The sequence below is a fragment of the Chiloscyllium punctatum genome, chromosome 28 (assembly GCF_047496795.1).
Source record: "Chiloscyllium punctatum isolate Juve2018m chromosome 28, sChiPun1.3, whole genome shotgun sequence".
Taxonomy (NCBI): Eukaryota; Metazoa; Chordata; class Chondrichthyes; order Orectolobiformes; family Hemiscylliidae; genus Chiloscyllium; species Chiloscyllium punctatum.
Genome location: NC_092766.1, coordinates 10490280 through 10516068, shown reverse-complemented (window position 1 = coordinate 10516068; position 25789 = coordinate 10490280). Strand labels below are relative to the sequence as shown.

The window sequence follows — 25789 nt, the reverse complement described above, 5'->3', positions numbered from 1 at the left end:
GGAGAACTTCACCACATGTAGGACTTTACCAAGCCTCTCAGTGATGACTTGGAACTATTATCGGCCATGGCTTCACTGTCTTGGGTCAAAAATCCTAGAAGTACCTACCTAACAGTATCTGGTAACACCTTCATACACAAACTGCAGTGGATTAAGAAAGGGGTAAAGCATGACTTTAGAGAGGTAGCAAAGGATTTACAATAAATGGGGTGTGGAATAAAATGCCTTCCTGGATTTGATCACAGGCAAGCCAAAGAAAATCACTAAGGTCTTCAGAAGATCAAACTGAACAATCAAGTAACCTCTGAGTAGAACAGATTCAATTTGGTGATAACCCCTGGTACGTATAATGGATTAGTTGGCGAACGCAAAACACTTGGTGCTGGATTCAAACCAAAGTCTATCAACTCCACCTTCATCTACCTCGGAGCTAGCTGTGACTTGGTGCATGGCTCACCTTACCTCGGACACGTGGATTTGAGTGCCACTTCAAAGGCATCACAACAAATTCCATGCCTAGACCTCCAGTAGCTGTAAGGTGCAAGTGCTGCACTGTTGGGAGGTTCCTCCTCTACGGAAAGGGTTCACAGAGTGACGAGTTCAGAGCAGCGTTTGTTAAGTGAACACTTGCTAAAAATTGTGCTGACACGTTAATTGCAGTTGCTAAATCAAACAGGGACACAGAAACAAGAGGAAGAGTAGACCATTCAGCCCCATGCTTTGCCACTTTCCCAGATTTTGGCTGATCTTCTACCATTTTCCTGGTACCAGCCCATAGCCTTTGTTATCTTTACAACAATTTAGTAGAAGTAAAAGAGTGATGTTCAAAAGAGAATTGGACAAACGCTTTAAGAGGAAAACAAAAAACATTGCAGGGTGTGGGAAAAAGTGTACGAGAATAAAATCAATTGAAGAGCTCTTCCAAAGAATCAACACAAATACAAAAGCTGAATGATCTTTTTTCACACTAGAACAGTCTATGATTACAGCCGTGACCTCTAAGGGCAGTAGACACTGGAGAATCCGAGCTGCATGTACCACTCCAAGTCATGGACCATCCTTCGAAAGTATGTCATTAGTTGTCAAGTGTGTTGGAGTATTGAGTGAGTGTTTGTGCGTTTGTGTGTCTCTTTCTTTCTGCCCATCCTGTCCAAATTACCCCCACTTTTTCCTGAAATTGTGTTCTTAGGAGTGCAACTCAACTGGCACTCCATTCTTTAAACACACGAGCCCAGGTGGTGACAACAGACTGCTCGAACACAAGGATGTCGCAGCTTAGCCAGATCCCAATCTCCAGGCAGAATGTTATGGATCAGTGGGTAATCATGGCAAGAGTCTTCCCGGGCAAACCAGGAACACAAAGGTCAATATTATCACCCCAGCGAACCACTAAGGCCAAAACCACAACCATTTCAGGTTCACACCACTCCCCCAAACACTCTAACAGAATGGCTGTGTTGCATTCAGACAACGTTATATGACTAGGACAGACTGTGCTACTCGGGGACAGATTATGGAAGCAAAAGTGGTTGCCAATTTATGCAGATCAAGGGGAGGTAATGATGGTATTATTGCTTGACAATTAATCCAGAGCTCCGGGTAATGCTCTGGGGGTCCAGGTTCAAACCCTACCACAGCAGATGGTGGAAATTGAATTCAACACAAATCTGAATTGAAAGAGTTTTATGATGGCCATGAAGCCAAGTCAGAAAAACCCACCAGGTTCACTGATATCATTTATTGGCCTGGGATATCCTTACCTACTCTGATCTGCATGCAACTCCAGCAAACTCACAGCATTATGGTTGACTCTTAACTACCCTCTGGGAGAAGGGATGTGTAATAAATGCTAGCCTAGCCATCAACACCGACATACCATGAATGAACAAACAGAACTCCACACACAGCAACAAGAGGAACGTCATTTCTTTTTTTTAAAGATAGCATCGACTGGAGGGAGGCAATTTCAGTCAGGAATTCAAGGGATGTAGCAGGATGTTTACTATCATGGAGACAAGGATGGGCGGGATCAACTGCGAGGTGCATCCCTGACAATCTGATATCTCTTCAGTACCACACTGGAGAGTCGGCCTAGATTATACGGGAAGAAAGGTCAGAAGCACTCTACCTGGACCGTTACGATGGCTGGCAGTTGTTTTTGGAGAAAGTCTTTGCGAGCGCACAGATCCTTCCGAATGAGATAACCCTTCATGTGGGCCTGAAGCCTTGTGATCATTCTCTCGTTAGCCTTCCAGAGTCTCTCTCGATTGTAAACAGCTGTCACTCCAGTTACCGTGGCCTAAAATCAGTTGGTGGGGAATAAAGGTAGCAATTGTCAGAGCCTGCAGTGTCTACCACATACCTGACCCACTCAATTTCTCTTGGTAGCACGACCAACAAGAGCCCTAGACAGCTTTCTGCACCTGTAGGCCATTCACCCTCGGACCTTATTCCACCCTTGAAATATATCCTGGCTGATTTTAACTCTTGTCCAAGCAAGATGCGTACATCTATTTTGATAATGTGAGACACAGAGACATAGAAGTGTTCCAGATTTCCACTTTGTGTGAGGAACTGCTTTTTGACACCATTCATGAACAATCTGGATCAAACTTTGGATTTTAACATTTCTCCCATCCCCACCCCATTCCTCTTTGCCTGCTACATTCAAGGTAATGCAAGACTAGTTTGTGGGACCTCACCTCAGCATGCAACTCTTCCAGCCCAGGATTGTGCTGGTGAATCTGCAATGCACCCCCTTACAAGCCAATATGCCCTTCCTGAGCTTCGCTGGAGAGCTTGGAGTAGGGGTGGAAAACAGGAAAACTGAACCCAGCTAATCCTAAGCGAACTGAACTCAAATAGTGAACATCACTTCCTCCTATTTCTAGTCCAGTCCCCGAGGTAAGCGATAACATCCCATTAAGCTTTTCAGATTATACACCACCCCCCCCCCACCCCCGCCACATTCCTAGCTTCTCGCCATTTGGAAAGAATTCTAGTCTCGCCTGGATCCAAAGTGGATGATCCCTCATTTCTCCATAATTGAGCAGTTTGTTCCCACTGGTTAAACATGCAATGTCCACTTACACGATTGGTCAGTTCCTCTGAAGCTGCTGTGTGGCTCAGGACAGTGACAGGGAAACCATACCTGGATCTCTTCCCTGCTGATCTGTGTGGAGCTCTGCACAAATCCCCTGGGTCTCTCCCAGCTCCCCTCGAGCGTCGCCAAATTGAAATAGTACAGCGACCCATCCTTCAGCTTGTGTTTCACCCAACTGCTCTGGTTATCTCCTAAAGAATGGAACAATCAAAAATGGCTTGCCTTTCTCATCCAACATTAGTACTGTACACTACAGGAGGAGGAGGCCATTTGACTCATCATGCTAAGGCCAGCTCTTTGAAAGAACTCTCAAATTAACCCCACTTCTCCTCAGCCTGCACTTTCAAAAGATATGCCTGTTTAGGATTTTCAAAGGGGATACAATAGTTAGGTGGTAGTTAGTGTCAGTGGACCAGTAATCCAGAGGCCCAGACTATGGGTCTGGGGATAGTGGTTCAAATCAAATCCTGGGAGGCCATCATTTACTACAACTGAACTGAATCAATCATATGAATACTATGGCTACAAGAGCAGGTTAAAAAGCTAAGAATCATGTAGAAAGTAACTCACATCCTGACTTCCCAAAGCCTATCCACAAAGGCTTGCAAGACACAAAGCCACGAGGATGATGTAATACTCCCCATTTGCCTGGATGAGTACAGCTCCGACAATATTCAGGAATATCTACACAATCCAGGATCGGTACCACATCTAAATTCAAAATTCACTCTTTCCACCACCAATGTACAGTAACAGCAGTGTATACCATCTACAAGATGTACTGCATAAACTCACTAAGACTCCTAGGCAGCACCTCCCAAATGCACAACCACAACCTCCCCGGGGACAAGGGCAACAGATACTTCCTCCAAATCACATAGCATCTAGACTTGGAAATATATCAGCCCATTCCTTCAGTTCACTGGGTCCAACTGCTGGCACTTCCTCCCAAATGGCACTGAGTGCAGCAAGTTAAAGTTGTTAGCTCACCACCACCTACTCAAGGTCAATTAATGCTGGCCCCAGCAATAATAACCACATCCCGTGAATGAAGAGTTAAAGTTGCACAAAAAACAAAAAGTCAGCATACAGGTTTAGCAAGCAATTAGAAAAGCAACAGGTAACTTTGACCTTTATTAAAAGGGAACTAGAGTACAGAAATAAAGAAGCCTTGCATAAAGTTTTGGTGATCCCACTCCTGAAGTGGTGCGTGCAGTTTTGTTCTCCATATTTCAGGAGGGATATACTCATGCTGGAGGCCGTATAGAGAAGGTTCAGGAGATGGGCCCCAAGTTCGAGAGGCTATCCTACGATAGGAGGTTGAATCGATCAGGTTGATACCCTCTGGAATCTAAAGGAATTAGGAGGTGGTGATCTCACTGAGGCAGCCAAGATGGCAAAGGGGACTGGCCAGGATCAACACAGAGGGTGCATCTTCCCCCACGTCTAGCCAACTGGGGAACATGGTGGAGTGAACTGGTCACAACCTCAGGACAAATGGGTGGCCATTTCGGACTGAGATGAGGAGAAACTTCTTCAGTCAGGAGGGAACTCTCTCTCTCCCCCATAGTGTTTGAATGTTCCGTGGCTTTAAGGGTGGAATCGACAGATTTTTATCCCACGTGGGGATTCAAAAGAAATGGGAAACAGTCTGGAAAGTGGAGTGCAGGCTGATGATCAGATTATACATTGCAGCGAGCACTATGGGCCGTGTGACCCATTCCTGTTCTCATTTCTTTCTTCTTTTGATTCCTGCAGCTTTGCAAATTGAGCCCGATTTGACGGCTCTTTTAGGTAGTGTTTACCAGACCACAACAACACATTACATGAAGAGCAAATTCTCATCTCACCAGAGCTCTTTCACCAAATCTCTACTATCTGCGCTCCTCTGCTGACCGACCGACCTCCCTGCCAGTGGAAATAGTTTCTCCTGACTATCTCGACTGAAACCTTGAAGACCTGGAGCTTCTCTACTGCAGGGATGACTGAAGTCTCTCATTAACCAGAGAGTACTTCTGGCAAATTCCTGCCCGAGACGCAGGCAACCTTCCTAGAGTTTGGGTGCCAATAATTGGATGTAACACTTCAGCTGGGGCCTAACCAGAGAATTACAAAAGGTTTGGTGCAACTTCATTGCTTTTGTACTCAATTCCATTCTGAATAAAGATGACAGCTTCTATCCGCTTCTTTTTATCAATTTATTTTGCATCCCTTCAAACGTATGCAAGAACAACCAAGCCTCTGTTCTGGACCACCCTTTTGAAAAGCACAAGTTCATATAGAAAGAGATTTGATCTTCACTAATAACCCCAGTGACCGGTCATCTCATGTTGCTGCCTGGCCCTCTAGGAAGTGCATACAGAATCTTATTTAGGAGTTGAGAGAGTAGGGGTTGATAACTTTTTTTTTGACACTTGGGGCAACATAGCTGGATCTTCATCCCATTTCCACCAAACACCTACCCCTCAGTAGGGCTTGTTGATTGGAAGTAGGAGCTCCAGTTGATTATTCACAAGGGGTTTTCCTAGCCTGTATGTTACAGAGTCACACCATGATGGCATGCAAGCCAGTCTACCACATGCTATATAATGTGGTAAGTGAAAGTACAATGATGTGAGCAGTGGTGTGAATTGGTCCAGTTCCAAAATGGTGGTGCCAGCAAGGTAGACAGTCTTCAGGTTCCTGGGTCCTTCTGCTCCACACCAGCTGCTTCCTCCCCTCTTTGTCTTTTTTTTTCCCCCTTTCTTCATCTTCCTGTTGGCAGCAGAAAAGGTGTCTATTGCAGAGGTGGGCAGCCAGAAAGCTAGCCTTGGCCAGAAGAGCAGGGACTTCTGCTTATCAGTGAGGTAACAGCAGCACATCTTGGTTGTGGTAGGCCCAGAGCTGGGGACTCCTGGTTACTGGCAGCAGGAACTCCCAGTTGCAGGGCGAGAAGGAGTCCAGCACCGGACCTAGCATCGGTGGCCTGTCAGTGAGGTGGGCCCAGTGATGGAGATAGTGCAGGAAGAGTGACTCTGACATAGATGGGTCCAACATGGCAGGGGCTCAGGGTGGGACGAAGATGGACTTTCAGCGTTTTAAAAATTCTTTGTTCTTAAGCTACTCAAGGTGGTGCCGGATTGTGGCGACAGTTGAAGCTTTTCACTGCATTTTACAGTGCTGTTCATTGTCGAGGACAAGTGACTACAAACCTGAGGGGACAGAGACATACTATGTCTTAAAGCATAATGAGCAGCATCTCTATCCCTCGGAGGCAAAGGCTTACCCATCTCCATTTTAATTTGCATCAACGTGGCCAACTCAGATTGGTAGGTGGAGGCACATTCTGGAACGACACTGCATAGAGCCACACTTGGGGAACGCAGAACCCGCAGTGTTTGGGATGCAACACCCTCCTTGATTGCCTGATTGATGGCTGCTATCCCCAGCGACACTGAAAACAAAGCAAAGAGAAACCAACAACACATATAACTATGTGTGAAGTTAGAAGGCACTTGAAACTACAACTAAATTAATAGGTGTGTGTCTCTCTCTCTCTCTCTCTCTCTCTCGAGCTACTGTCTTCCTCTTTCTCTCTCCCCATCCTACCTAGCCCGTCCTCTCTCACTCTCCACCTATGGAGTAGTTTAGCACCACGCTGGGAGATACATTGATCCCTCCATGCCACAGCGTACAACTGCATATTCACTGGGAATACCACAATGAAACAAGACTGGCGTTCGCATTCTGTCTTTTTAAACGCATATGTTGCAAAGTACTTCAAAAGCCAATGATTATGGAGGTGCATTCACTGTTGTAACACAGAAAACAGAAAATCTTGCACCTGCAATGTGATAACCACCAGCTAATCTGTATCAGCTATTGTGGACAAGTATTGGCCCAGATCATTCAAGAGATGCTCCTCTTCCAGAGGGCCTAAGAGAATTCGGAGATGTTTTTGGAAGGGCAGACAGGGCCTTGATTCAGCATCTCACCTGAAAGACAGCACCTCCAACAGTGTGGAGGCCTGGACAGAGTTATACAGCATGGAAACAGAGCCCCTGGTCCAGTCAGGAGTTATACAGCATGGAAACAGACCCCCTGGTCCAGTCAGGAGTTATACAGCATGGAAACAGAGCCCCTGGTCCAGTCAGGAGTTATACAGCATGGAAACAGAGCCCCTGGTCCAGTCAGGAGTTATACAGCATGGAAACAGAGCCCCTGGTCCAGTCAGGAGTTATACAGCATGGAAACAGAGCCCCTGGTCCAGTCAGGAGTTATACAGCATGGAAACAGAGCCCCTGGTCCAGTCAGGAGTTATACAGCATGGAAACAGAGCCCCTGGTCCAGTCAGGAGTTATACAGCATGGAAACAGAGCCCCTGGTCCAGTCAGGAGTTATACAGCATGGAAACAGACCCCCTGGTCCAGTCAGGAGTTATACAGCATGGAAACAGAGCCCCTGGTCCAGTCAGGAGTTATACAGCATGGAAACAGAGCCCCTGGTCCAGTCAGGAGTTATACAGCATGGAAACAGAGCCCCTGGTCCAGTCAGGAGTTATACAGCATGGAAACAGAGCCCCTGGTCCAGTCAGGAGTTATACAGCATGGAAACAGAGCCCCTGGTCCAGTCAGGAGTTATACAGCATGGAAACAGAGCCCCTGGTCCAGTCAGGAGTTATACAGCATGGAAACAGAGCCCCTGGTCCAGTCAGGAGTTATACAGCATGGAAACAGAGCCCCTGGTCCAGTCAGGAGTTATACAGCATGGAAACAGAGCCCCTGGTCCAGTCAGGAGTTATACAGCATGGAAACAGAGCCCCTGGTCCAGTCAGGAGTTATACAGCATGGAAACAGAGCCCCTGGTCCAGTCAGGAGTTATACAGCATGGAAACAGAGCCCCTGGTCCAGTCAGGAGTTATACAGCATGGAAACAGAGCCCCTGGTCCAGTCAGGAGTTATACAGCATGGAAACAGACCCTCTGGTCCAGTCAGGAGTTATACAGCATGGAAACAGACCCCCTGGTCCAGTCAGGAGTTATACAGCATGGAAACAGAGCCCCTGGTCCAGTCAGGAGTTATACAGCATGGAAACAGAGCCCCTGGTCCAGTCAGGAGTTATACAGCATGGAAACAGAGCCCCTGGTCCAGTCAGGAGTTATACAGCATGGAAACAGAGCCCCTGGTCCAGTCAGGAGTTATACAGCATGGAAACAGAGCCCCTGGTCCAGTCAGGAGTTATACAGCATGGAAACAGACCCCCTGGTCCAGTCAGGAGTTATACAGCATGGAAACAGAGCCCCTGGTCCAGTCAGGAGTTATACAGCATGGAAACAGAGCCCCTGGTCCAGTCAGGAGTTATACAGCATGGAAACAGAGCCCCTGGTCCAGTAAGGAGTTATACAGCATGGAAACAGAGCCCCTGGTCCAGTCAGGAGTTATACAGCATGGAAACAGAGCCCCTGGTCCAGTCAGGAGTTATACAGCATGGAAACAGAGCCCCTGGTCCAGTCAGGAGTTATACAGCATGGAAACAGAGCCCCTGGTCCAGTCAGGAGTTATACAGCATGGAAACAGAGCCCCTGGTCCAGTCAGGAGTTATACAGCATGGAAACAGAGCCCCTGGTCCAGTCAGGAGTTATACAGCATGGAAACAGAGCCCCTGGTCCAGTCAGGAGTTATACAGCATGGAAACAGAGCCCCTGGTCCAGTCAGGAGTTATACAGCATGGAAACAGAGCCCCTGGTCCAGTCAGGAGTTATACAGCATGGAAACAGAGCCCCTGGTCCAGTCAGGAGTTATACAGCATGGAAACAGAGCCCCTGGTCCAGTCAGGAGTTATACAGCATGGAAACAGAGCCCCTGGTCCAGTCAGGAGTTATACAGCATGGAAACAGAGCCCCTGGTCCAGTCAGGAGTTATACAGCATGGAAACAGAGCCCCTGGTCCAGTCAGGAGTTATACAGCATGGAAACAGAGCCCCTGGTCCAGTCAGGAGTTATACAGCATGGAAACAGAGCCCCTGGTCCAGTCAGGAGTTATACAGCATGGAAACAGAGCCCCTGGTCCAGTCAGGAGTTATACAGCATGGAAACAGAGCCCCTGGTCCAGTCAGGAGTTATACACGCAACTGTTTTAGAGTCCGAGGTTGCTGAGACATGACTGTTGGAACACACCGACAGGACGCAACACACCCCCAACCCCACCTGGCCCGTAACGGAATGACTCACTTTTCCTTGCAGCCTGCCCATCCTGGTTGGCCTTGTGAATCCCATCCTGAACTTCCTCGATCCAGAGCACTGCTGTCTCGTCCCGACTGTCCTGAGGATGCGAAAAGGATTGTTTTTTTCCCCCTCTTTGAAAAAGGAGTTGTTAAAACCTCCACAGGCAACCGATCCCAGAGGAGACGGTAAACGGGATTTATAATGGGGCTGCCTCGTACCTTGGCCTTTTGCCGCTTTGCCGCGGCCAGCACATCGTGGTAGCGCTTGGCAGCCGGGAAGTCCAAGTCGGCTAGTCCGGCAGATGGCATTAGGAGCGCCGCTATGGTCCTCTCGGGATCGTTCCGGTCCAGTGCTTCATTTATCAAACCAATCGCAATGATTTCTGCAGAAATCACAGATGGAATTCACGCAGCCTAAGAACAGGCAATTGTGGATATGGTTACATGCTGAGAAGCAAACTTAATGAGGGAGCACAAGGTGAAAAACAACCCCTAGGGGCAGTGGCTATAATAAAGGTAGAATTCACCCTGCAGGTTTGGGAGGGAGTAGCTGGAATCAGATGCAACAAGATGACAATTGAGTAAAGAGAACAACAAAGACATGAGGGAGGAGCTGACCAGAGTGAATTAGAAGGGGAGCCGAGCAGGGAAGACAGTGGAGCAGCAATGGCAGGAGTTTCTGGGGGTGTAATTCAGGAGGCACAATTCATCCCAAGGACGAAAAAACATACTAAGGAGACAATGAGGCAACTGAAAGTCAAGGACAGCATAAAAGCAAAAGAAAAAGCATACAATATGACGAAGATTATTGGGAAGCCTTTAAAAACCAGCAGATGACAACTTTAAAAAAAAGCAATGAAGGTTGAGAAGTTGATAAGTAAGGTTAATCTAGCTAGTAATATAAAAGAGTTTTTTTTAAGATAGATAAAAGGTAGAGAGGCAAGAGTGGACATTGGTCCACTGGAAAATGAGTAGTAGTAATAGGGAGCAAAGAAATGGCAAAGGAAATGATAAGATACTTTGCACTAGAATTCAGGGTGGAAGACACCAGCAGCACACCACAACTTCAAGAGAGTCAGGGGCGGAGGGGAGTGTAGTGGCCATCACTAAGCAAAAAGGTGCTAGAGAAGCTGAAAGGTCCAAAAGGTGGATACTCACCCAGAAGAGGATAGAGCATTGTGGAGGTTGTGGAGGCATTGGTGGTGATCTTTCAGGAATCACTGGAATCAGGGGAGGGTCCCAGAGGACTGGGAAATGGCTTAATTCATAAGAAGGGAGGGAAGCAGAAGTTGGAATCGGTTAGCCTGAACTCAGTCTTTGGGAAGAGTTTAGAGCTCATTGAGGAGGAGATTGCAGAGTATTTATAGCGTACTGTAAAATAGAGCAGAGCCAGCACAGCTTCACCAGGGGAGGTCATGCCTGGCGAATCTGTTCGAATTGTATGGAGGAAGTAATGAGTAAGTTAGACAAAGGAGAGTCAGTGGACATAATTTATTTGGATTTCCAGAAGGCCTTTCACAAGGTGCTGTACAAGAGGTTGCTCAATAGGATAAGAGGTCATGCATCAGGGGCAAGGTAGTGGTGTGGAGACAGGATTGGTTGACTGGCAGAAGGCAGAGAGTGGGGATAAACGGGTCTTCTTCAGGATGGCAGCTGGTGACTAGTGGAATCAGTGTTGGGTTCACAACTGTTCAGGTTATACATTAACAATCTGTATGAAGGAACTGAGGGCATTGTTGCTAAGTCTACAGATGAGGGAGGAAGGAGCAGGTAGTCTTGAGGAGGCAGCAGAAGGATTTGGAGAGACAGAGTGAGTAAAGAAGTGGCAGATAGAATACAACATGGTAAAATGTGAGATTATACATTTTGTGAGGAAGAATAAAAGGTGAACGGTTTTCTAAACAGGGAAACATTTTGGAAATTGAAGCACAAGCAAACTTGGGAGTGCTAGTTCAGGATTCTCAAGGTTAATGTGAAAGGTCAGTTGGCAGTTAGGAAGGCAAATGCAAAGTTAGCACTGATTTAAAGAGGGCTAGAAAACAAGAGTAGGGGTGTACTGCTGAGGTTGAAGAAGGTGCTGATCAGACTACACTTGAAATATTGCGAGCAGTTTTGGGCCTTGTACCTAAGGAAGGATATGCTGGAGTCAGAGGAAGTCGAGAGGTGGCTTTCAAGAATAATGCTGGGGTTGAAGGGCTTGTCCTAAGAGGTTGAGGATTCTGGGTCTGTACTCAATAGAGATTAGAAGGATGAGAGGAGATCTGACTGAAACTTATCGAGTACTGAAAGGCCTGGAGAGAGTGGATGTGGAGAAGATGTTTCCAGAGTGGGAAAGACCCAAGGGCATGGCCTCAGTGAAAGGACTGAGATGAGGAGGAATTTCTTTGGCTAGAGACTGATGAATCTGTGAAACTCAATGCTGCAAAAGGCTGTGGAGGCCAAATCAATGAATGTATTGAAGACAGAGTCTTGATTAGTAAGGGGATCAAGGGTTACGAGGAGAAGGCAGGAGAATGGGATTAAAGAAATATATCAGCCATGGTTGAATGGTGGAGCAGACACAATTGGCCAAATGGCCTAATTTTGCTCCTACATCTTATGGGAGGACTTTCAAACGATCAGATTTCAGTTTTGAAGAGGAGTCACCCTAGACTCAAAACATTAATGGCTTCTCTCTCCACAGATGTTTCCAGACCTGTGGAGTTTCTCCAGTGTTCTGTGCTTTTGTTGCAGATTGCCAGAATCTGCAATGTTTTGTCTTTCAAAGGTAACAGGGCTAACATGCTCTTGATCGCGGGAATATCAAAATCGTCCGTAGAGGGCATTCGCAAAAAAATGGGTTGAGGCAGGGTTTCCCAGACTGGAGCTTGCGGACCAAATAAGGTCACCAGCGGACCACGTGCAGTTGCAAGCTCTGGGGCAGCCACGTGAGGAGTGGACAAAGTCAGCTTGCATTTGGGAACACCCCCTGCAAGGTCCTCAGAGATGCACGCACTCCAGACTCAGAAATATATATTAGACATCCCTGCAGCATCACTGGGTCAAAATTCTGCACTCCCTCCTTTCACTGCACTCTGACACAGGAACACCCAAGGTTCAACGCAGAAGCTCAACGAGGCTGAATAGGCTAGGACTGTTTTGTGTGGAGCGTCGGAGGCTGAGGGGTGACCTTATACAGGTTTACAAAATCATGGATAGGGTGAATAGACAAAGTCTTTTCCCTGGGGTGGGGGAGTCCAGAACTAGAGGGGCATAGGTTTAGGGTGAGAGGGGAAAGATATAAAAGAGACCTAAGGGGCAACTTTTTCCATGCAGTCGGTGGTGTGTGTACTGAATGAGCTGCTAGAGGAAGTGCTGGAGGCTGGTATAATTGCAACATTTAAAAGGCATTTGGATGGGTATATGAATAAGAAGGGTTTGGAGGGACATGGGCCGGGTGCTGGCAGGTGGGACTAGATTGGGTTGGGATATCTGGTCGGCATGGACCGGTTGGAACAAAGGGTGTTTCCGTGCTGTACATCTATGACTCTATGACCACCCATTCAAGGGCTTTTAGGGATGGACACCCAGCCACTCCGACATCACGTGAACAAACATAACAGAAAGGAGCACTATTTCAAGAGGACGCGAGGCAACCTCATGAGGAATAGAGGTTATGCTGACAGGGAGGTCATGTTAGTGTTCAGATTGTTCTTCCCAAGAGGACAGTGGAGACTGAGAGACACAACATATTCACTGTGGAGTTATTTTTGTCCAACAAAAGGAGTAAAGAAAGATTATTGGGCGGCTGGTGGCTGTGGACAGGAAAGGGAAGACAAGGTCAAAAAACAAAAACAGATCAGCCACAATCTTACCAAATGGCAGAACCTGCTCAATGGCTGAATGGTCTATTCATGCTCCTAATTCACTTGATTTTACAAAGCAAAGGGTAGAGGCTCAGTTGGAGCAGAGAACGAATATAGGTCCCTTGGAGTGCATAACCTATTTCTGTGCCATTGCATTACATATTTTGAAGTAAACCTTCAGAAGGGTCCAGGGAAGCACTCAAGGTTAATTCTCCCCTCCGATTCTCCAAGTGCATTTATCAGAAACCAAACTGTGTCCCACGCTGGCAAGGCACAGAAGACGGAAGTCCGTACTCACTGTCGTTCTCCTTTTCCACAGCTAAGTTCACATCATGCACACACATTTGCAGGTCGTTCCAGGACAGCATCGCCACCCCATTTCTCTGGGCCTGTTGCTTGAGCAGAGTCAGTTCAGCAAAGTACCTGTCAACGAGACACCACTGAAACATCACAAATCCAAAATGAGCCCGCATCCAGGGAACCTACTCGGGACAAGGACACCCTGCACAAAGGTACACCATGCTTGTTCCCTCACCTCCCCAAACAGTCACAATATCCAGAATCGGAGTGCATCTGGGAAAATTAAAAAACAGTGAAATTCACAACTAATCTTGGGGGAACTGTTGGGCGAAGTTCACAGCACAGAATCAGAAAAGTTAGTTGTTGTTTTCAGTCTGTCAAAGAGAAAGGCTGCAGTAATGCGTATTGTGGATTCTTTCTTGATTTTATGTTTTTGGAGATAAGTCTCTTGATTAAACTTAAAATATAAGCCATAGCTATTAATTTAACCTGGGGCAGTTTGTAGAGGAATAAGACAGTGTTATTTTCTGGGTCTGTAGATTGTGAAGGAGCAAAAATGGCCTTTGCAGTGATATGTACTTCTTGTCAGATGTGGGAGTTTAAAGAGAGTTTAAGGGTTACTGCGGATTATATCTGCCATAAATGCTGTTGGATGCGAATCTTATCAGATCGAATGGATCGGTTGGAGAAACAGTTAGAAGCGATTAGGAATTTGCAACAGCAACCGTATGTGATGAACAGCAGTTATAGGAAGGGGGGAAAAGTCTCAGATACAGTCACATAGATGGGTTAACTCCAGGAAGGGTGAGAGAGGTCGGCACCTAGGGCAGGAGTCTTTTGTGGATATACCCATTTCAAACAGGTATGCTGTTTTGGAAAATAGAGGGGTGATGGATTCTCAGGGGAACGTAGCACGAACAACCAAGTTTCTGGTATTGAGACTGGCTCTAGTGCAACGAGGGGTACGTCGGCTTCCAAGAGATCAATTGTGTTCGGGGATTCTCTAGTCGGAGGTACAGACAGACGTTTCTGTGACCAGCAGAGAAAAAGCAGAATGGTGTGTTGTTTCCCTGGTGCCAGGTTCGAGGATGTCTCAGAGAGGGTGCAGAATGTTCTCACAGGGGAAGAGGGGCCAGCAGGAGGTCATTGTCCACATTGGAATCAACGATATTGGAAGGGGAAAGGTTGAGATTCTGAAGGGAGATTACAGAGAGTTAGGCAAAAATTTAAAAAGGAGGTCCTCAAGAGTAGTAATATCTGGATTACTCCCAGTGCTATGAGCTAGTGAGGGCAGGAATAGGAGGATGGAGCAGATGAATACATGGCTGAGGAGCTGGTGTGTGGGAGAAGGATTCACATTTTTGGATCATTGGAATCTCATTTGGGGAAGAAGTGACCTGTATAAGAAGGATGGATTGCACCTAAATTGGAAGGGGACTAATATACTGGCAGGGAAATTTGCTCAAACTGCTCGGGAGGATTTAAACTAGTAAGGTGGGGGGGGGGGGGGGGGGGGGGGGGGGGGAAGAAAGAGGGGGGGTCACCCAGGGAGATAGTGAGGAAAGAGATCAATCTGAGACGGGTACAGCTGAGAACAGAAGTGAGTCAAACAAACAGTCAGGGCAGGCAGGGACAAGATAGGACAAATAAATTAAACTGCATTTATTTCAATGCAAGGGGCCTAACAGGGAAGGCAGATGAACTCAGGGCATGGTTAGGAACATGGGACTGGGATATCATAACAATTACAGAAACAGGGCTCAGGGATGGACAGGACTGGCAGCTTAATGTTCCAGGATACAAATGCTACAGGAAAGGATAGAAAGGGAGGCAAGAGAGGAGGGGAGTGGCATTTTTGATAAGGGATAGCATTACAGCTGCGCTGAGGGAGGATATTCCTGGAAATACATCCAGGGAAGTTATTTGGGTGGAACTGAGAAATAAGAAAGGGATGATAACCTTATTGGCATTGTATTATAGACAGTCCTAATAGTCAGAGAGAAATTGAGAAACAAACTTGTAAGGAGATCTCAGCTATCTGTAAGAATATTAGTGTGGTTATGGTAGGGGATTTTAACTTTCCAGACATCGACTGGGACTGCCATAGTGTTAAAGGTTTAGATGGAGAGGAATTTGTTAAGTGCGTACAAGACAATTTTCTGATTCAGTATGTGGATGTACCTACTAGAGAAGGTGCAAAACTTGACCTACTCTTGGGAAATAAGGCAGGGCAGGTGACTGAGGTGTCAGTGGGGGAGCACTTTGGGGCCAGCAACCATAATTCTATTAGTTTTAAAATCGTGATGGAAAAGGGTAGACCAGATCTAAAAGTTGAAGTTCTAAATTGGAGAAAGGCCAATTTTGACGGTATTAGGCAAGAACTTTCAAAAGCTGATTGGAGGCAGATGTTCGCAGGTAAAGGGACGGCTGGAAAATGGGAAGCCTTCAGAAATGAGATAACAAGAATCCAGAGAAAGTATATTCCTGTCAGGGAGAAAGGGAAGGCTGGTAGGTATAGGGAATGCTGGATGACTAAAGAAATTGGTTAAAAACAAAGGAAGCATATGTCAGGTATAGACAGGACAGATCGAGTGAATCCTTAGAAGAGTATAAAGGAAGTAGGAGTATACTTAATAGGGAAATCAGGAGGGCAAAACGGGGACGTGAGATAGCTTTGGCAAATTGGATTCTCCTTAATTCTAAGGGGTTTTACAAATATATTAAGGACAAAAGGGTAACTAGGGAGAGAATAGGGCCCCTCAAAGATCAGCAAGGCAGCCTTTTTGTGGAGCCACAGAAAATGGGAGAGATACTAAATGAATATTTTGCATCAGTATTTACTGTGGAAAAGGATATGGAAGATGTAGATTGTAGAGAAATAGATGGTGACATCTTGCAAAATGTCCAGATTACAGAGGAGGAAGTGCTGGATGTCTTGAAATGGGTAAAAGTGGATAAATCCCCAGGATCTGATCAGGTGTACCAGAGAACTCTGTGGGAAGTTAGAGAAGTGATTGCTGGGCCTCTTGCTGAGATATTTGTATCATCGATAGTCACAGGTGAGGTGCTGGAAGACTGGACGTTGGTAAACGTGGTGCCACTGTTTAATAAGGGCAGTAAAGACAAGTCAGGGAACTGTAGACCAGTGAGCCTGACCTCGGTGGTGGGCAAGTTGTTGGAGGGAATCCTGAGGGACAGGATGTACATGTATTTGGAAAGGCAAGGACTGATTCGGGATACTCAACACGGCTTTATGCGAGGGAAATCATGTCTCACAAACTTGATTGAGTTTTTTGATGAAGTAACAAAGAGGATTGATGAGGGTAGAGCAGTAGATGTGATCTATATGGACTTCAGTAAGGCGTTCGACAAGGTTCCCCATGGGAGACTGATTAGCAAGGTTAGATCTCATGGAATACAGGGAGAACCAGCCATTTGGATACAGAACTGGCTCAAAGGGAGAAGACAGAGGGTGGTGGTGGAGGGCTGTTTTTCAGACTGGAGGCCTGTGACCAGGGGAGGGCCACAAGGATCGGTGCTGGGCCCTCTACTTTTTGTCATTTACATAAATGATTTGGATGCGAGCACAAGAGGTACAGTTAGTAAGTTTGCAGATGACACCAAAATTGGAGGTGTAGTGGACAGCAAAGGGGGTTACCTCAGATTACAACAGGATCTGGACCAGATGGGCCAATGGGCTGAGAAGTGGCAGATGGAGTTTAATTCAGATAAATGTGAGGTGCTGCATTTTGGGAAAGTAAATCTTAGCAGGATTATACACTTAATGGTAAGGTCTTAAGGAGTGTTGCTGAACAAGGAGACCTTGGAATGCAGGTTCATAGCTCCTTGAAAGTGAAGTCGCAGGTTGATAGGATAGTGAAGGCGGCGTTTGGTATGCTTTCCTTTATTGGTCAGAGTATTGAGTACAGGAGATGGGAGGTCATGTTGCGGCTGTACAGGACATTGGTGAGGCCACTGTTGGAATATTGTGTACAATTCTGGTCTCCTTCTTATCAGAAAAGTATTGTGAAACTTGAAAGGATTCAGAAAAGATTTACAAGGATGTTGTCAAGGTTGGAGGATCTGAACTACAGGGAGAGGCTGAACAGGCTGGAACTGTTTTCCCTGGAGCGTCAGAGGCTGAGGGGTGACCTTATAGAGGTTTACAAAATTATATGGGCCATGGATAGGATAAATGGGCAAAGTTTTTTTCCCTGGGGTCAGGGAGTCCAAAACTAGAGGCATAGGTTTAGGGCGAGAGGGGAAAGATATAAAAGAGACCGAAGGGGCAGCTTTTTCATGCAGAGGGTGATATGTGTATGGAATGAGCTGCCAGAGGATGTGGTGGAGGCTGGTACAATTGCAACATTTAAAAGGCATTTGGATGGGTATATAAATAGGAAGAGTTTGGAGGGATATGGGCCGGGTGCTGGCAGGTGGGACTAGATTGGGTTGGGATATCTGGTCGGCATGGACCGGTTAGACCGAAGGGTCTGTTTCCATGCTGTCGATCTCTATGACTCTAACTTGCTGGCCACCTACCCTTCCCCATCGTCCATTACCAAATGACAAGTTGACAGCATGCAAACAATGATACACCTCAGCATCTCTGAGGAGGCTCTACACTTGAAGCCAAATTCCTACCCTTCACAGCACACTGACCTCTGTCAGAAAGTCAGTGAGACTGCATTCAAATAGCATGACAACGAGAGTCACACACCTCGGCGACTAACTATCAGAGATTGGCATGTACCCCATCAAGAAAACAACCAAGGATTGATGTGCAATAATGCTCATTGCAATCAAACAGCCGCACAGGTCATTCAGCCCATCTGCTATCCCAATGTTTCTTTTCCATTTGAGTCTCCTCCAATCATTCTTTTCACTCTACCATCACCCTATTCGTTCTCCTTTGCATGTCTATCTAGCTTCCCCCATCCCCGTTATGTACCTCAACAACTGGAAGCCAGTTTCACAGTCTCCCCGCTCACTCAGTAAACATGTTCTTCCTGAATTCCTGATTGAATTATTTAGTGGTGATCATATATAGGATAGTCCCGTAGATTTTGTGGTCCTCACACAAATAGAAACATCTAAGCTATGCCTACCCTCTGTCTTCTTTTAAGATCAGCTATCAAGAATCCTACAAGCCTTCCCTGGTCTACAAAGGTGATCTGGCTGGTCAGTCTTTGGATGCAATGGTTCCTGGGTTACATGCCATGCAGCGGGCAGGTGCTTGGCTTACCGCTGGGCACAGCAATCCTGTACGTCGGTCAGGCCTGTGGCCGCACTGATCAGGTGCCTCCAGAATGCATTGAAATCCCCAGCTTCCAGGGCACGATTGATCAGTGCCACAGCCGAGAGCATCTCCACAGCAATATACAGCTCCTCTTGGGTCAGCTCACCCTGAACAAAGGAAACAGGAATATTAGTCACAAAACCCGGCCCTCAACGGGGGCCACTCGGCCCATTGTGCCTGTACCAGCCCTTTCAATGAGCAACCCAATTCACCTCACTTCTTCTGTCTCTCAAAAAGGCTCGAAAACGTCTTTCTTTTGAAAGTTACTATTGAATCTATTTCAATCAACCTTTCAGGCAGCATGGTCGAGATCACCATAATTCACAGGGTACATATGGAGAGTCTGATTGCGTACAGTCATAACTCCTTCACGAAATCTCCCTCCCTTAACCTTCTCTGTTCTGAGGACAATTCCAGCTTCTCCCCATACAATCTGAAGTCTCTTATCACTGGTCTTCAGGTAAGTCTCCCTCCGCACCCTCTCAGAGGGCTTCAATATCCTCTCTTATCCAGAATGGACACTATCTTCAGGCTGAGGCTGAACCAGCAACTTGCAAAGGCTTAGTACTGAACATCTTGTTTTTGTTCTCCTGAGAAAGAGTGCTGGAAGGAGTGAAACATTGAAAATAATTTTTAAGAACGGGAAGCAGGCACCGGGCACTCACTGATGTCTCTTAAATCAGTTTTGGTGACAACTGGGAGGCAGTGACTTTGAGACCGATCACTCACCTGTGGTTTCTGCTGCTGCAGGGCAGCCAGCTCCCTCTGGTAAAGCCCAGCCGCAAAGAGGTAGACATCTGGGAGTTTGGCGCTTGAATTCATCAGTTCCTTCAGCGTCTCGTCAGGGACTCCCCTACGCACGGCCACGTTGATCCGTGACACAACCTGCATCACTGCGCACAGACAGGTTATACAGTTCGACCATCAATCAGGGTGGTGGAGAACAAGCTGTAAATAGGTCTCAGCCACGTATAAAGTCAGGGACAAAAAATGCGAAAGAAACAGGAGAGGGATTTCTATTCTTTGTGGCAACAGCTCCAATCACCGGTTGGGGGGGGGGGTGCAAGTTTGGTCTACCCGAGAGGGAGCCACCCTTAGATTAAACACTCAGGTGGCAAAGAGCAGGAGGAGGAAGAATCCTGAGCTTTACTTCATTCTACCATGCAGGGGATACTGAGCCACAGAGCAGCACTCCTGCCCTGGCAGCAGTCAAGTTCACACTGATCAACACAGAGCAGGTTTCTTAAAAAGAAAGATTTCCCTGCTCTGTGGCTCAGCTGTTCTCACCCACAAGCCGTATAAGAATTTCTTCCAAATAGAATCCTCCAGTTTCATACTGGGCAAGAAGATGCTCTTCTGTCTTAGAGAATCCTGAGCTTTTAAGCATGGCACTAAGAACAGCAGATGCCAGCACACTGCAGTCAAAGTGCACTCAATCTAATGAGATGTTAAGACAGAGGTGCCACCTGGCCCCTCTGGTATGGTAACAAACCCTACAGCCATTGCTGGAAGAGAAGCAGAGCAGTCCTCCTGCTGACCAATCTCCTCATCTCTCAATGCCTCCTAAAGACAGATTACCTGATCATCATCCCATTTCTGATCGCAGGAGCCAGCTATGTCCAAACTGGTCACCGCGTTTTCCATGTTCCAACAATAACAACACTCCAAAAGTATCTAATCATCTGTAGGAGTGCACTGAGGCACCTCAAGAATGGGGAAGGGACCAAATAAATGAAAGTCCTGTCCTTCTTTGCCCAGCACAGTAGAACCTGGGGAATTGGCCTGTGCTTAAACAGAGGAGGAATTGCAAAAACTGACCCACAGAAACAATACCGGGCAATTGAAACGGAAATCAATGAAACAGGCTCCCGAGGGAACTGGTGGAAGCAGTTAGTATTGATTCAAGTGCAAATTAGATAGATTCCTTTCAGCAAGTAACATTTCGGGATCAAATCTACGAGTCATTTGGGACATGTTGCGTAGTGATTAGAACAGTACTTGGGAAAAACAGGTGAGCATTTGATTCCTAAAGTGCTCTACCATGAATGTGAAGCTGATTTTGTGTGTGTGTGTGTATAGAAATGTGTCAGTGGTAAGGTGGGGGGGGAAAGGTGTTCATCTTCACTCTGTGTCAGGGCCTGCTGTAGATGAATCAATAGTCATAGTCAGATGTACAGCACGGAAACAGACCCTTCGGTCCAACCTGTCCATGCCAACCAGATATCCCAACCCAATCTAGTCCCGCTTGCCAGCACCCGGCCCATATCCCTCCAAACCCTTCCTATTCATATACCCATCCAGATGCTTCTTAAATATTGCCATTGTACCAGCCTCCACCCCTTCCTCTGGCAGCTGATTCCATACACAGTGTGGAAACAGGCCATTCGGCCCAACAGGTCGTGTGTGAAAAAGCTGCCCCTTTTATATCTTTTCCCTGTCAACCTAAACCTATGCCCTCTAGCTCTGGACTCCCCCACCCCAGGGAAAAGACTTTGTGGGCGGCACGGTGGCACAGTGGTTAGCACTGCTGCCTCACAGTGCCAGAGACCCGGGTTCAATTCCCGCCTCAGGCGACTGACTGTGTGGAGTTTGCACGTTCTCCCCATGTCTGTGTGTGTGGAGAGAAATGTGTCAGTGGTTTCGTCCCACAGTCCAAAGATGTGCAGGTCAGGTGAATTGGCCAAGCTAAATTGCCCGTAGTGTTAGGTAAGGGGTAAATGGCGGGGTATGGGTGGGTTGCACTTCGGCGGGTCGGTGTGGACTTGTTGGGCCGAAGGGCCTGTTTCCATACTGTAAGTAATTTAATCTAATCTAATCTATTTATCCTATCCATGCCCCTCAATTTTATAAACCTCTATAAGGTCACCCCTCAGCCTCCGACACTCCAGGGAAAACAGCCCCAGCCTGTTCAGCCTCTCCCTGGAGCTCAAATCCTCCAATCCTGGCAACATCCTTGTAAATCTTTTCTGAACCCTTTCTATTGAAATAAACTATTTGCATTTATACCCGGCTCAGATCATCCCAAAGCGCTTCACACTCAACGCTGTATTTTCTTTTGATGTGTTGCCTGCTGCATTGTGGGAAAAGAAGCGACCCAATCTGCACACAGCAAGTTCCCACAATTGCAATAGGAGGTCGGACTTTGATGTGTTGGTTAAGGAAGAAATATTCCTCCCAGAGCAACAGGGAGGATCGGCTTCTTGCCTCTTCCAAGACAGCCCTTTGAAATCCAGCTGAGGGGACAGGCTCAGCTGGATTTAAGGTCTCATCCTAAAGGATGGCACCAACTGGCAGCACCACACTGGTCTGGGAGCATCATCCTGTGAGCAAACCTCTGCTGTGTGGATCGAGCCCAACATTTTGAGACTCAGGACCTTTCCCTGGGGTGGGGGAGTCCAAAAACTAGATGGCATAGGTGTAAGGTAAGGGGAAAATATTTAACAGGGACCCAAGGGGCAACTTCTTCATGAAGAGGGTGGTGTGTGTAGCGAATGAGCTGCCAGAGGAAGAGGTGGAGGCTGATACTTTTAAAAATGTTATAATTGTATCTGAATGGGTGTATGAATAGAAGAATTTAGAGGCATGTGGGCCAAATGTTGGTAATTTGGTAACTAGATTAATTTAGGATATCTGGTGAGCATGGACTAATTGGACCGAAGGGCCTGTTTCAGTGCTGTACAGTTCTATGAATCTATGAATAGAGAGTGGGCTCTACATGCCACGGCAGCCACGGCCAGCATGGAGGACAGCCACCTTATTGCTTCACGCTGCTAGCCGGTTGGTCGCAGTTAAAGTGGATACACCAATGGCTCCTACTCACTGCACAGATGTACGTTGGCATTTTCGTTGGCTGCGTCGATGGCCGCCTGGAGCTCCTCCTTCTCTAGTGGCTCCACCGTCCCTAACTCCTGCGGACGCAAACAGTAGGGTTAAACCTTTAACCTCAGTACTGGAGGGAAGGCTCGTTTGTTTGCAAAGCAAACTGCAAAATGAGAATGAGAGTGTGCAGCAAAACTCAACACTGCTCAATTTGCAGCCAGCTAGGATTTTAACAGAGTGGATCCCCAATTGCTCGAGGAGCTGAACTGAATGGAGCTTGGCTCCTTCCAGAAGAGTCAAACAGTACTGAACTTCGGGGACATATCACACTGAAGCTGCAGCTACTGTGCAGAAGGAGGCCATAGATTTATACTTTTCTATGTCTCCACGTTAAGAGCCAACATCCCGCCACACTTGGTTCTTACAAAAATAAACAGAGAAAGTGGGACTGTCTGGAGAAGGTAGACAGGAGAGCTCATCATTTAGTACAAAATCACGAGGACAAAGTGGACGGGGCGGACCCTTGAAAGGGATCACATTTAAAATAATTAGTCAAAGGAGTAAAAACTCCATGGGGAGAAGCTTGTTCACATAGCAAGTGGCTACGGTCTGGAGTGCTGTACACTACCTTGGCATGAGGGAGGCATGTTCAATCGAGGATCTCAAGATGGAACTGTATTTATCCAAAAAGGAAGGTGGTTATGGGGGCGACAGCAGAATGGCACTTTGAAGAGCTGTCGCCGATACTGGGGGCTGAATGGTTACAATGCAGCATGACGCTATTCTGTGAAAATAGCCTTTCCAACCTGCCCGGCCACATTCAGGGACTGGGGAGGGGTGAGAGATGAGGAGGGAGGGGTGGGGGTAAACAAGCAGGTTGTACGAGAGTGAGACACAGAGACAATAGCCAAAAGAACATAAAAAGGTAATTAAGATTTCATCTTGGCCAAGGGGTAGATTCCAGCAAGGATCTGAATCCTAAACAGCAAAGTGCACAATGCCAAAATAGACAAAAGGATGTCGGTTCTTAAAGTTAGGTGGAAGGAACGCAGAGTCAGGCCGGATGGATCCAGAGAGAGTCAGGAAAATTGCTGACTCTCTGGAGATGGCACTCGTTAAATCTCTGATATGCTAAGTGTATGCTAGGGGACTAGAGAGTCCAAATTCATACTTTATAAATAAAGAAAAAAAAAATCTATTGACAGACTAGTGAACTTATTAATAGATATGGTAGGAAAAAAACATGTAATGAAAAGATGCAACTATAAAATACCCAGATAAAGAGAAAACAATAGGAAGTAAGGTGTGGGGGCATCAAAGGGACAATAATGGTTAGCGTGTACTGATCTTGAAGCAGAGCTAGTAACACATTTAATCAAGGTACATAATTATGAATGTTAGAAGAAATGAGGAGAGATGGTTTTTGGTGGCAGGAGGGTCAGTAACTAGAGGGACATTGATCGAAGAGAATCAGCAAAAAAGAACCAGAGTGAGAAGGGAATTCATCTTTAGATGCAGCAAGTTGTTATTACCTGGAACCCACTGCCTGAAGGGAAATTGAAAGCAGAATTAGGAGTTTTCAAAAAAGGGGGAAATCTGATAAATAGTGGACAGGGCAGGGGGTTTGCAGGGTTGTAGAATACATATAACTCTTTCAAGGAGCTTGCAAGAGGTACAATGGCCAATGGCCTTCCACTCCACTGTACTATTCTGTAGTCACTCTAAGCAGTCAACCCAACCCTGCGTTGCTTTTGTAAATCGCCCCTTCAATCATTACCTTTACTCCTGGCTTGCACGCAACACTGGGGCTGGACAAACCAGCACCTTACACAAAGTGGCTAGGCACAGTATCTCTGTGAGCACTTCATAATTGCATAAGGTGAATAATATGCCATTCCTTGTTTAAAAAGGTTCCAAATTTGGGGAATATATGTTAACATACCCGTATACAAGTACAAGAAAGCTAAATCATATAGAGCATTGCGTACCAGTGCTTTCTGCTCTCGGTCAATGATGAGTTGTTCCATGTACCACTCGGTGTTCTCCCGGTTAACTTCATGAAGGGCTAAAGCCTCACTCTGTAGAGCAGAGTACAGAGCCAGCACATCTCTCTTCTCCAACGCCTCATCAACATACTCCAGAGCAGCATGCACTGAGAGGCAGAAACACAAGCATCACAGGGAAGAACAGCAGAGAGGAGTCCAATGAAGCATTAACACATGTTAATACAAAACGACAGGCTTAGACTCAAGAGAAAGTGAGGACCGCAGATGCTGGAGATCAGAGTTGAAAAATGTGTTGCTGGAAAAGTGCAGCTTTTGGAAAAAAAAATTCCTGAAGGGCTTATGCCCGAAACGTCAATTCTCCTGCTCCTTGGATGCTGCCTGACCTGCTGTGCTTTTCCAGTAACACATTTTTCAGGCTTAGACTTAATTCACACAAAATCATAAGCATTGTTTTCTCTAAGATAACAGTAATTACCAGCATCCTGGGGTTACCGTTAACAGAAAGCTTAACTGGACTCGCCATACGAATACAGTGGCTACTAAAGCAGAATTTTAAAAGTTAGGAATCCTGCAGCAAATGATTTCCCAAAGCCTGCCCACCATTGGCAAGGCCCAAGTTAGGAGTGTGATGGAACATGTCAGCCTTGCTTGGATGGGTGCAGATACAACACCACCATCCAGGACAAAGCAGCTGCTTAACTGGCACAAACATCCACTCCCTCCACCACCAATGCTCAGTACCATCTACAAGATGCACTGCAGTGACTCACCAAGGCTCACCTTACAAACGCATGACCACCTGCAACGAGAAGGACAAGGGCAGCAGGTGTATGGGGACACCACCCCCTGCAGGTTCCCCTCTAAGTCACTTATCACACTGACTTGGAAATATATCAGTGTCACTGGATCAAGGTGCTGAATTGCCTCCCTAATGGCACTGCAGGTGTCCCAACACCATACAGGCAACAGCAAGGGCAATAAATAGATGGAGAAAGTGAGGACTGCAGATGCTGGAGATCAGAGCTGAAAATGTGTTGCTGGAAAAGTGCAGCAGGTCAGGCAGAATCCAAAGAGCAGGAGAATCGACGTTTCGGGCATGAGCCCTTTGATTCTCCTGCTCCTTGGATGCTGCCTGACCTGTTGCGCTTTTCCAGCAACACATTTTCAGCAATAAATATATGCCCAGCCAACAACATTCACATCCATAAATGAACAA

At 46.6% G+C, this 25789-nt stretch overlaps 1 protein-coding gene across 2 annotated transcripts in view; it reads right to left on the bottom strand.

The window, feature by feature from the left end:
• iqgap3 (IQ motif containing GTPase activating protein 3) overlaps positions 1-25789 on the bottom strand; it is a 107070-nt gene that overhangs the window by 56576 nt on the left and 24705 nt on the right. For both annotated transcript variants that reach the window (XM_072548905.1, XM_072548906.1), the window contains 10 exons: positions 24556-24719; positions 22569-22656; positions 19478-19641; positions 18695-18855; positions 13448-13572; positions 9524-9687; positions 9312-9402; positions 6369-6536; positions 3152-3294; positions 2129-2299 (listed from right to left, as the gene is read on the bottom strand). In XM_072548905.1, the coding sequence (XP_072405006.1) occupies positions 2129-2299; positions 3152-3294; positions 6369-6536; positions 9312-9402; positions 9524-9687; positions 13448-13572; positions 18695-18855; positions 19478-19641; positions 22569-22656; positions 24556-24719 (1439 nt within the window). The remainder of the gene's footprint in view (positions 1-2128; positions 2300-3151; positions 3295-6368; positions 6537-9311; positions 9403-9523; positions 9688-13447; positions 13573-18694; positions 18856-19477; positions 19642-22568; positions 22657-24555; positions 24720-25789) is intronic.